At 40.4% G+C, this 12,175-nt stretch overlaps 1 protein-coding gene across 6 annotated transcripts in view; it reads right to left on the bottom strand.

Moving 5' to 3' along the window:
* RASGEF1B (RasGEF domain family member 1B) overlaps positions 1-12,175 on the bottom strand; it is a 617,711-nt gene that overhangs the window by 23,399 nt on the left and 582,137 nt on the right. For all 6 annotated transcript variants that reach the window (XM_008957649.4, XM_055111364.2, XM_055111363.2 and 3 more), the window contains 3 exons: positions 9,222-9,404; positions 7,383-7,505; positions 6,535-6,672 (listed from right to left, as the gene is read on the bottom strand). In XM_008957649.4, the coding sequence (XP_008955897.1) occupies positions 6,535-6,672; positions 7,383-7,505; positions 9,222-9,404 (444 nt within the window). The remainder of the gene's footprint in view (positions 1-6,534; positions 6,673-7,382; positions 7,506-9,221; positions 9,405-12,175) is intronic.

Below are 12,175 nucleotides of genomic sequence, written 5' to 3'. Positions count from 1 at the left end.
TCAAGGGAAATGTCTTTTTTTTGGAATTCAAAGCTGTTCAAGGATGAGTTGAGGGTTATTTTAAATCTCTCATTCCTATTTCCCCCTCCTCTTTTAATTTTATAAACTTGAGTTACAGTAAAAATCTATGGCCAGGCATAGTGGCTCACATCTGTAATCCCAGCACTTTGGGAGGATGAGGCAAGAGGATCCCTTGAGCCCAGGAGATCGAGACAACATAGTGAGACCCTGTCTCTACAAAAACTTATTTATATATTGACTGACTGATTGACTGACTGAGACAGAGTCTCACTCTGTTGCCCAGGCTGGAGTGTAGTGGTGTGATCTCAGCTCACTGCCACCTCCACCTCCCAGGTTCAAGCGATTCTCGTGCCTCAGCCTCCTGAATAGCTGGGATTACAAGTGTGTGCCACCATACCCAGCTAATTTTTTTTGTTGTTGTTGTTGTTGATGTTTTGTTTGTTTTTGTTTTTGTTTTAGTAGAGATGGGGTTTTGCCATGTTAGCAAGGATGGTCTCGAACTCCTGACCTCAAGTGATCTGCCCACCTCAGCCTCCCAAGATGCTGGGATTATTAAGTATGAGCCACCGTACCCAGCCTCTACAAAAATTTAAAAATTAGCCGGACACCTGCAGTCCCAGTTACTTGGGGGAAACAGAGGTGGGAGGATTGCTTGAGCCAGGGAGGTTGACGCTATGGTAAGCCCTGATCATGCCACAGCACTCCAGCCTGGGTAACAAAGTGAGAATCTGTCTCAAAAAACAAAGCAAACAAACAAACAAAATCTACCAACTTAAAATGTTTTATTCAGTCCTTTGTCCAAAATGTCATAACAAATGACTACATGAGAGTTAGATACTACTTCTAATAATTATGCAAATATTTCCCAGTATATTACTCAGAATGGTTAATAAACACCTTCTTGGAGATACTTAATTACAGCATATACTATCCAGGGTAGAATCGCTTCTCACCCTTTTGGCTAAGATCAAGTGCAGAGTAGAAAATACATGTTACAAAGTTGAAGTTTCACAGTCAGTAAAGCCTGTTTACAAGAGCAACCCACAACTATATGTTACTACTTTACTAAACAGAGTTTGATATGAAGAAGGGACTTAATCTTCTTTGCTAAGTCTTTCTCAGAAAACGCCTGAGTTTTCAGTATAAACAAATTTAACTTGTTTGTGTCCAATAGAATAGTTTTTAAAAAGAAAAAGAAATATGGCCCAATCACATACTGGACTACTGTATAGCAGCTGAAAGAAGATACAGCTACCTACATTGACATGGAAGGGTTTCCAAGACATAACACAGAGAAAACAAGCAGGGTGAAGAATACTAGGTAAACACACATGGAAACAAAAGCCATACACACTACTTTCTGTGAACACCTGTATACATAGGAGCAGCGCCGGAAGGATACACACAAAATTGACAACACTTGTTACCTTTAAGAGAGAAGTTGGATTGAATGGAGTTTTTTGGCCTCTTTTGCTTTGTATGAATTCTTTTTAAACAAAATCTAAGTGAATATATTCCTATATTATTTGATATATTAAAAATAAAATGTTTTAAAATTTTCCCACAGAATGGGATTTATTGGATAACACAGGCATGAGACATGCACAAGAAAGTTCTTTTCACTTAAAAATGCCAACAACTCATTTAAAAATATTCATTATTCTATGCCTCAGCTGCTATTCCATGCATGTTATCATTCCTACATCATGCACCTTCTCCTCACCCCTTCCCGGGATCCCGGCAGAAAATACTTTAGTAAGAAATTACCACTTCTATTCAGGGTACCACACAAGGGTACCTGCTGGGAAGCAATGAGCAGAACCGCTGAATGGGGGCAGCCTGGGTTCCACCCCAGAGATTCTGATCGACTTGGTCTGCAGTGCACTTGTGTCACATGCTCTGGATGCTCCTCAGCTGATCCTTGTATAAGCCAAGTGTGAGAAGCAATGCTTTACCAGCATATCTGCTGAAAGATTTTTATTTTGCAATCTTGAGGCGGAGTTTCACTCTTGTTGCCTAGGCTGGAGTGCAATGGCACGATCTTGGCTCACCACAATTTCTGCCTCCCGGGTTCAAGCGATTCTCCTGCCTCAGCCTCCCAAGTAGCTGGGATTATAGGCATGCACCATCACACCTGGCTAATTGTGTATCTTTGGTAGAAATGGGGTTTCTCCATGGTGGTCAGGCTGGTCTTGAACTCCCGACTTCAGGTGATCCGCCTGCTTCAGCCTCCCAAAGTGCTGGGATTACAGGCATGAGCCACAGCACCCAGCCTATTCCGCAATTTTAAAAAAATTTACTGGGGGAAGAGGCAGAGGAATGTACAATCAGGTTGTTAGCAAAAAACTGCATCAAAATATAAGGGAAAAATGTATGCAATAGAGTATGGGGGAAAGCTATTCAACAACAACTAGTGTGTGAGCATGTGAGAGAGTGTATGTATATGACCTCTTTTAAAAGTTTCCTGCTGCCAGTTGATTCCATTTGAGAAATCAAGCTTTGTGTTGTTAAGCATGGTTCCTCACTGAGTCATGAGTTACTAAATATGTACTTATTCTTTTTTATAACTTCAAATGCCAGTGACAGTAATTACCTGGCAAATAAAGATAGAAGCTCTTATTATAAAGACCAGCCCCTTAAGGAAGAGAAAATTGCATTCTATCCACTACAGTCATTTGTCATGTAATTCAATCATTAGTTTCATTTCATGTTTCTTGCAGGCAAGTCCTAATAAACCACTTCATTTTGGGCAAATCCCCAGGGGAGAAACATATTAAGCCAAATTATGTAGAACTGTCCTGGTAGATTCAGAAGAACCTGACTAAATTATATATAGGGCACATCTGGATTCACTGACTGCCAAAAGGAAAAAAAAAAAAAATGTCCTAGGCAAGAAGCAACAAATCCCAACCCAGACCCATATTCCTTCCAATAGAGGGAAATAATTTTTCCCTATTCCAGTAATTCATTTGTTCATTCATTCATTGATTGACTCATTCATTCAAACACTACTGAGAGAATACTAGGTGCCAGGTACTGAGCTAGGAGTTAAGGATGCCATGGTGAACAAAGAGGGCACAGCATGGGGTCTAGAGGGGAAAACAAGCAATAAAAATGCAAGTACAGTCATCCCTCAGTATCCTCGGGAGATTGGTTCCAGGACTTCCCTCGGATTCCAAAATCTGCAGATGGTCAAGTCTCCGCTCTAAGATGGTACAGTATTTTCATACAACATCCGCACATCCTCCTGTATACTTTAAATCATCTCTACATTACTTATAATAGCTAATGCAATGTAAATGCTATGTAAATCACTGTGATACTGTATTGTTTAGGGAATAATGACAAGGAAAAAAAGTCTATATATGTTCAGTACAGACTTAATATTTTTTGAATATTTTCAGTCTGAGGTTGGTTGAACCCATGGATGCAGATCCCACAAATACAGAGAGAGGGCCAGCTATCATTACTCATCACAGAGTGCTAAGAATGACTATGAAGGGAAGAGCAGTGAAAGCCCATAATGGGAGGGGGTATGATCATAGTTGGGTGCTGAGGGAAGGTCTCTCTGAGGAAAGCCACCTAAGCACATGACTGATAAGGAGCCTGAAGCCAAAGAACTGGAGGAAGGACATCGATCACACAGTTTCAGAGCTGAAAGGGCATTAACACAAGGCAGTTACTTCTGTGATTTATAGAGATGAGAAAGGAGCAAGAATTTAGAGGACTAGCCAAAACACACTCAGATAAACCAGCTGGCAAGTGCGGATTTGAATTCTGAATACTGAATAGAAGCAGCTAAAGAAACAACATCTCCCTGTGAAACCCAACCCGATCAAGGCAGGTGACATCTCTCCACTCAACCCTTAGTTTAATCAATTCCTCAGTTAGAACTGGCTTGTCTTCTTATCTCCTCTTTTCATGCTCAAAACCATCTGAACTTCGCAAGGTTTCTATCAAGAATATGTTATTAACCCAGGAGTGGTGAAAAGAAGCCAGGGTCACAAGGCTGTTTGGCCCTTCTCTCTGTTCTACCCAGCTCTCGAATGGCTTGATTCTGTTAAACAAAAAGACCAATTCTCATCAGGTAAACACAGATAAAAATGATCTCCCCTTTGACTGCCGCAACAACAAGGACCATCCATTTGGTATTTTCAAAATGCCAACATTTTATCTTAAAAGAAAAAGATTTTTAAGGTGTTTCTTTTGGAAAGAACTAAGTTATAAAGGCAATAGAGGGAAGATAAGATGACTGACATATAATGTTAAGTAGCTAAAGACAACCAAACTGAAATGAAAACTGTCTGACGTAGGTCTCAGCCTTCATACAAGAAAAAGCCCTTATGATGTCACTGATCTTTTGAGCAGCTTCAGATACATAAACCAAGGTCACTGAGCCAGCACTGACCCTGCCAAGGAACTCCACGGCTAACCCCTCTAACATAAGATTTACTACAAAACTGCACCATGATGCTTAACTTTTGCCTTTGTAAGCAAGGGACCTATCAATTCATACCTGGCTAGAACCTGTAAGAGGCAAACTGGCAAAATGATTATAACCGTCATAACTTGCACAGTGACTCAGGAAATGACTCATTCGGCCCGGCAGAAATAATGGCTGTCTCGAGCACTTGGGTTCATCATAATATAATGTCAAAAAGTAACAGTAAAATGGTTAATCCCATTTTCATGAGAACATAATACAGGAAAGCCCATACAAATTTTTCAAAAGCTAGCCTTACATAATTTTAGTCTGATTTTGTAAAATTGGGATAAATGGCATTAAAATGTTTATATCTATTAAGATGCCACTTATCATCATCTAACTAGCTGTGTCAAACCTTTTTGGAAGTAAAAAGGTATAAGTAAAGTAAAATTAAAACACACTTGCAACATAAATCCTGTGCATGAGCTGACGTGAACATAGCCCCAAAGTTCTTCAGATGAAGGTTTTTAAATTTTTCACTTAATTCCCTCAACAATTAATATACTTCCCCTTTTCTCACAAAAAATTGCGGCTGGGTGCAGTGACTCACACCTGTAATTCCAGCACTTTGGGAGGCCAAGGCCAGTGGATTGCTTGAGCCCAAAAGTTGGAGACCAGCCTGGGCAACATAGTGAGGCTTTGTCTCTACAAAAAAATAGAAAAAACGAGCCAGGCACAGTTGCATGCACCTGTAGTCCCAGCTACTAGGGAAGCTGAGGTGGGAGGATTGATTAAGCCAGAGAAGTCAAGGCTGCAGTGAGCCATGATCGCAACTCTACACTCTAGCCTGAGGAACAGAGCAAGGCTCTGTCTCAGAAAAAAAGGATAGGGTATCAAGTTATACGTTGCAGCACACCACTGAAAGAGTTCTCAAGGAAGGTTATTCGTAATGGAAAATGCATTTTAAGACGAATAAAATGCAACATCATTGCCAAATGCTTCATCTACTTTTTCCAGGTGAAAGTGTATCTGTGCCTGAATGACTTGTTCCCAGAAGTTGACCTGCAACATGGAAACTACAAGGGCATCCTTGCCCAGCAAGTCTCAACACAGAATACCAGCCCTCTGGTCCTGCTTCAAAAAGGATAACCTTGAATTTGTCACAGCTAGTAGTTAGTGCTTATCAAAGGCTCAACTGAGGGAAGTGATATTTATGAAAGACTATCTAAGAGACTTACTTTTAATCTCTACCTATACTACAGTCTATCCTTAAATCAACTTCTGAGCACTGGAAGACTTGCCTCATTTTCTCAGTCTTCTCCTCCCCCAAGAATTATCTTTGCTAATTTACACATGAATCTATGAACTCAGCTTCTATCCAGGAAGGTATGTTGTAAACACCATAAAGAGCAGTTTGTAGGATCTCATTCTATGACCCTATACAAAGTTCTTCAGAAGAAAGTTTCTAAATTTTTCATTTAAGTCCCTCAATAATTACTATACTTCCCCTTTTCTGACAGTGAATATTACATGACCAGCTGTATTTCCCTTTTACCTGGAACTTAAACTCATACCACAGCAGTCCTGTCCTCCTCTACTCATTCTCAACAGGAGCGTATTTATTTTCTTTCTGCCATGGCCCAGAATGTCTATTTCTATTTATGATTTATTAATCTACTATTTATCCTCGGTTAATATAATAATGTTATTTACTTTGTATCCACTAGTGTTTATGTCTACTAACATGCCATTTATCATCTAACTAGCTGTGTCAAACCTTTTTGGGAGGAAAAAAGGTAAAAGTAAAGTAAAATTAAAACATACTTGCAACATAAATCCTGTGCATGAGTTGACATGACCATAGCCCCAAATTAATCACATAAAACTCTAGATCATATCCCTTTGAAGTGGGATGGTATAATCATTCTCACTTGACATACTAAATAGACCAATATGTGATGTGGAGGGCTTGCCCAAAGGCAAAACAGAGAGGAAGCAGTGGAGATTAGGATGCATAATTCGGCACCATTTCCCACCCAGGCTCTGCCTGGGAATTCCAGCAGCCGCGCTAAATTCAGGTTACCAACCTCTTCGCCACTGGCTATTCGGTGAGCCAGATCTTTTAAGTTTCTCATCATTCTTTCATCCCGAAAATCATAGGGAAATGTTTCCGTCCATTCCGTGAGGAGTTGAAGGATTTTGGGTGCAATTTTTCTCATCTGGTTCTAGGGAGAAATAGCAAATCTAATTCAGTGATATTTATCACTATGGACTACATCAAATCAATAGTTACAAAGAGCGTCACTGAGAAACTTCTAGTGCAAAGTCTTTAGGGATGAAGAAGAAGCTCCAGCCCCCCTCCCTCCATGTCAATGCCAAGTGCCACCAACTTAAGGCAGGACCTAGGGATTCTCCATTGCATTTAATTAATTTATTTTTAAAAATTTTTAAATTTTTAATGTCTTTTATTTTTGAGACAGAGTCTCACTCTGTCTCCCAGGCTGGAGTGCAGTGGTGCAATCTCAGCTCACTGCAACCTGCCTCCCAGGTTCAAACGATTCTCCTGCCTCAGCCTCCTGGGTAGCTGGGATTACAGGCATGCGCCACCAGGGCCAGCTAATTTTTGTATTTTCAGTAGAGGTGGGGTTTCACACGTTGGCCAGGCTGGTCTCAAAACTCCTGACCTCAGGTGATCCACCCACCCTGGCCTCCCAAAGTGCTGGGATTACAGGCGTGAGCCAGTGCACCCGAGCTGCATTTGATTTATCCTGTGTTCTTTATTCTTTATACCATTCACAATTCCCCTTGTATAGCCATGATGCCATTTATGCACTTCAGCCTGGGGATAAGCCAGGGTTACTTAAGGAACCAACTTCACAAAATCTAAGCCATAAAGTAAGCATTCCTAATAAAACAAATTGTAATGTACCATTACCTTATCACTATCAGGATCACTTAGTCTCTGGTGCTCAACACATAAGTGGCAAACTTTGGCCATTAGCTCATACGGATGCATAAATAACCGAGAACTGAGTAGGAAGGTAAATATGTATGTTCTCTGCAGCAAGAGAAAAAAGTCATCATCGTTACATTCTCTCTGAAATTAATATCTTGCCTTTATACTATGTCTTATTTCATTAAGTTCTCCTGATCAAGTTCATATGCTGCAGTTTCAAAAGTAATGCCTACTAGTAGTAAAACAGTGTAAGGTTAATTTCTCCTTTACCTTCTGATGTATGTTTTCCCTGAAACCATACTAAAAATAACAGAAGTACAGGATAAGTTTGGCTCCTGGAATTATTCAGAGCACATTTTCACATCTTTCCTCAGGGAGCCAGGATACCAAGACACATAACTCACTTTAGTAAAGAAGAATGAAATTCAGCCCAGAGAGATAAATCTTACTTGAATATACTACCCATACAAAACATGGTTGTGTGTCCAAATATTTTGTAACTCAATGGAAACCAAACAAAAAATAACAACAAAAAAACCTACCTACCCAATGCACATAACACTCAACAATTCTCCACTGTGTCTAGCACATCACACTAAAGTGTTTGTGTCAGAACATTCAAAGGCAGGCTTTCAAGTAACCTATTTATTTGTTTAAAGGCAAAGCAATTTAATAAAGCACAATATAACACTATATACTTTTCTTTAACCACATTGTCTCCTAAGAAGCCAATAATGAAGTAGTGCTTATTTGTTATAATAATTTCAGACTCCCAATGAAAAGAGAAATTCCATGGGATTTTTCTTTTTTCCTTAGGCGCCTTTACTAGCTCATAAACACTTACAGGGCTGAACAAGGGATTCCTTTTACTTTTGATTACAAGTTTTCCCTGTGTGGCAACATATCTGAAAATGCCATGTAACAAAATACACAGAGAGATAACTCAGTAAGAAACACTATGGTGAATTACTGTGGCAAGCACCAACTATCCTTTGCACACCAAGGTTATCATTAAATTTATAAAGACAAATGAATGTAGTCTCTAGATATTTTCATGAGATCTTTATCAATAACCAGCTGCTCGGCAAATCTCCTACTACTAAGCTCAATTCCATAGAGGTAGCTGCAGCACAGGGAAGGGGGAAAAAGTCACTTGTCCCAGAAAGAAAACCTGTGTTTGACTGCTGATGCTGGGAGTGGGACCATCAGCAAATACTCAACACTCTGAATCGTTTTCTCCTCTCTTCCCTCTTGGAATTACTGTAAAGACTGAGAAAATATACAACAAATTCCCTAGATTAGAAAGTGCTAGCTATATAAATGTAGGTTACCAAGGTAAAACAAAGCAACCATGTCATCTGATGTCAAATCTATAAAGAATTACATCTCGAGCATAAATCTTGTTTTCTCTTCCATATACTTTCCTTGGTTACATTCACTTTTCTTAGCATAGTGATGGTCTTGGAAACAAAAAAGGCATTACATATTCTGGGAGCATCCAATGTTCTCTGACATTTCTATTTAAGGACTAAGCTATATGCATGAATCAGCTCTACAGATACTTCATTTAGATGGTATCAGATCATCTACAATGTTGTAACTAACCTGAAAAGAAATTGATACACATAGTATACCAAAATCTGATCCTTATCCAGGCTCAATTTGATTTCAATGCACTTGATAATCAATATGCAATTTCTTGTTAGAAAAATTCTTAGCAACCTAGATATAATTCTGTATTATCTATGGTCCCTGCCTACTGTACTGCAATTTCTACTCATTGCCAAGGATGTGTTTCAGAGAAACATGAATACCTACATCTGGATAGTAATCCACATTAGGTACTAAGTGCTGGATGAGTGCTTCCAGGGATCCAGAGAGGAGGTTGTTGTCATGGTAATACAACCCTCCACAGCTGTCCTCTGCAGACTGATAGAGGTTTCGATTGTAACCACTGCTGTCAAACATTGCTGAAAAGGGAGGAGTCTGAGGCATACTTTCCTAAAAGGAATAAAAAAGAAGAAAAAATAATGTCAGCAATATGCAATATGAAAATAAAGGTAAGCTTTAATAGGCACTAAGATGTAATAGTAACGAGAGAATAGGCAATTAAAATAGTAGTTCAGGTTCTGACACAGAATCAGAGCCCATCAGGAACCAAATTGCTCTCTGAGTACGACACGTATGCATGCTTTTGAGTACCACTCTCATTCAATCAAATATCATACAATGCTTAGACTGAGGGGCCCAACCTGGACTTAAACTCAAGTCTCTGGCTGTCATATTTAGATGTCACTCCTTCACATCAGATTGTGAAAGGGGCAAGGTAACTGAACTTCTACTGCTTTATCGCATGGAGTCAACAATTTTCCTAAGGTGGAAATGTGTACACCTTAAAATTTGGTTGGGAAAAGTTACCTAACACTGAAGAGCTATCTGAAGTACTGGAAGACAACCAAAATTGAAGCTGAAAACACTAAATTGCAAAGTAGGCCTAGAGTTGAAGTATACTGTGTGCATGTTTATATATGTATATGTGTACACACAAGATTTCATGTAGACTCCTCAGTTTTCACTGAAAGATCAGATGCTGTTGATTTACTTCCCTTCGTGTTAAATTCTCCTGGGGCTGTGGGGTGGTATCTGTAAAGCCTCAGTTCTCAATAAACATGCAGGCTGAGAAGACACCTGATTTGGGAGCAAGGAGCACTGTGACAGTCCTGAGATAAGTTGCTCCTCTCCATCTGTGTACTTTGCAGTTCACAAAGGCCTTGTCAGAGGGTGCTCTGCAGAGGCCAGAGGCTATTAAGTTATTACTTGAATTCCTAGGGACGGCACCCGGCCCTGAGAACAGACTCCCAGTCTCTGGCACCACGTCTGCACAATGGAGGCATTGAAGAGCTGCAGAGACTGGGGGCTTCAGAAGGCAAACAATGAAGGGGAGCCATACTCCAAGCCATGGACTGACAGGGACAGGGTGTGTGGAGGCAGCAGAAGGACATAACCTGGACTAATCTTTCTTTTTAAGATGCCAAAAGATATTTGCATCTCAATGTGGGAGGGGTGTGGAGCCCTGTCTAAGTCACATCCATCACTCCTTGAGCATCTGTTCCAGCTACAGCTGATGGGTACACAGAGCATCACATCCTGTGCATGTGCCTCAGCAGGGGGCAGCCAGGGGTGGGGCATTAAGAGAAAACATCCATCATAAAAGCCAACCTGGCAGGTGAAAACAGAATTAGAGAAAAGAAGCATCAAGAAAAATAAATGGGAGATAAAAACCAACTTCATTTCTGAGTACTTTGTCCCCTCCACAAACCAGTGTTGAGGGACAATTTAATGGGATCCATGAAAAAGCCACAAATGGGAAGAAGGTGATGACAGAACCACTCTATTCACAGAGATTTGTCACTACTAGGGTCATTGGCCCCATGGCTCTCCTTTAGGTAGCACATAGTCATAGCAGCCAAAGGGTCAGGCACTATGGGATATAACATTAACACAAATGGTCTGCACACACCCTTAGTTGGCAAGACCTCACATGTAGGAACTGCAGTTAAATAAATAAATTATTCAATGTTAACATTTTATAAGGCAATAGACAAGGTATGTTTCTTTCCTCCTCAAATTGCCAGGTTTCTATGAGTACTACTCCTGTGCAATATAATCGTTGCAAACTGGCCATCCTTGGCGGCAAGAATAAGAGCCAGTCTGTCCTTGCCCTGAGAAACTCATAGTGCCCTCAAACGAGGAGGCAGGGACGTGAGATGAGAGGCACCTAAAAGTTCCTTCAGATAACTGAGAGAGAACCCTTTGTCTGGATTTGGCTGCCTCTGGCTTTAAAAAGTTTTAGATGGTTATAACCACAGTGTCCTTCACATGCAGCATGAGGAGTGTCATGCCCTTGGAATTGGGATTTTTTTCTTTCAGGAACCACACATTTTCCTTCATTGGAGCACTTACTCATTGCTAGCGCAACCATTCTAACAAAGTGCTTTTGGGAGATGGTTGGCCAGGATTTGGGAATTCCAAAAAATCAGAAAATGATAAATATTCAAAGGAACCACAGAAATCACCTGGCCCAGTATCTGGAAAACATTTCATTTCACTTTCCTTTCACTTTCCAACTGCAATCAATTAAAGTGGTTGTCTAAAGGCCTGAGGATGAGCAAGGAAGATATGGAAGCTGTAGCTCAGTGGGAGAATGTAGGTTGTAAGTGATTAGCAATGACTGTCAGACAGTCATGGAAGGAGCCACAGCCCATGTGCCATCACAATCTAGTCCAATCTCCTCTTCTTATAAAGGTGCACACTGAGACCCAAGGGGGTAAGGTGACCAGGCTAAGATGACCCAGCAATGAGGCACATCGCTGCACCCTTGCTGGATGGAACTTGCCTGCACCAAGTACTCTCTGGCCACAGGCTAATTAGCAGTAAGCACCAACCCACAAAACGGTCATGGGTGACTCAGATTTTGTTTTCAAGGAATCAGCACCAAAAGCTACCAAGTATTTGCACTTCTTAATTATTTATTCATTCCTGCAGAGTAGACAAGAGCTCAGATCTGGACAAAGATTCAGATTTAATGAAGTCCTAATTCTGGCACTTAATGGCTGTGAAATCTTCAAACCCTCAGCACCACCAGATATGTTTTCCATCTGTTATTTCCAATTTTGCTTATCCCTTCCAAAATAGTAACAAAACTACTTATCTTCTTTAGTGCAAGGTTCTTCTTAGAGCATTATGATTAGAGCAATGGCAAAAGGCTTGTG

This window comes from Pan paniscus, chromosome 3 (genome assembly GCF_029289425.2).
Source record: "Pan paniscus chromosome 3, NHGRI_mPanPan1-v2.0_pri, whole genome shotgun sequence".
Classification (NCBI taxonomy): domain Eukaryota; kingdom Metazoa; phylum Chordata; class Mammalia; order Primates; family Hominidae; genus Pan; species Pan paniscus.
The sequence above is the reverse complement of the archived record's forward strand: the minus strand, read 5'-3'. Positions and strand labels throughout refer to the sequence as shown.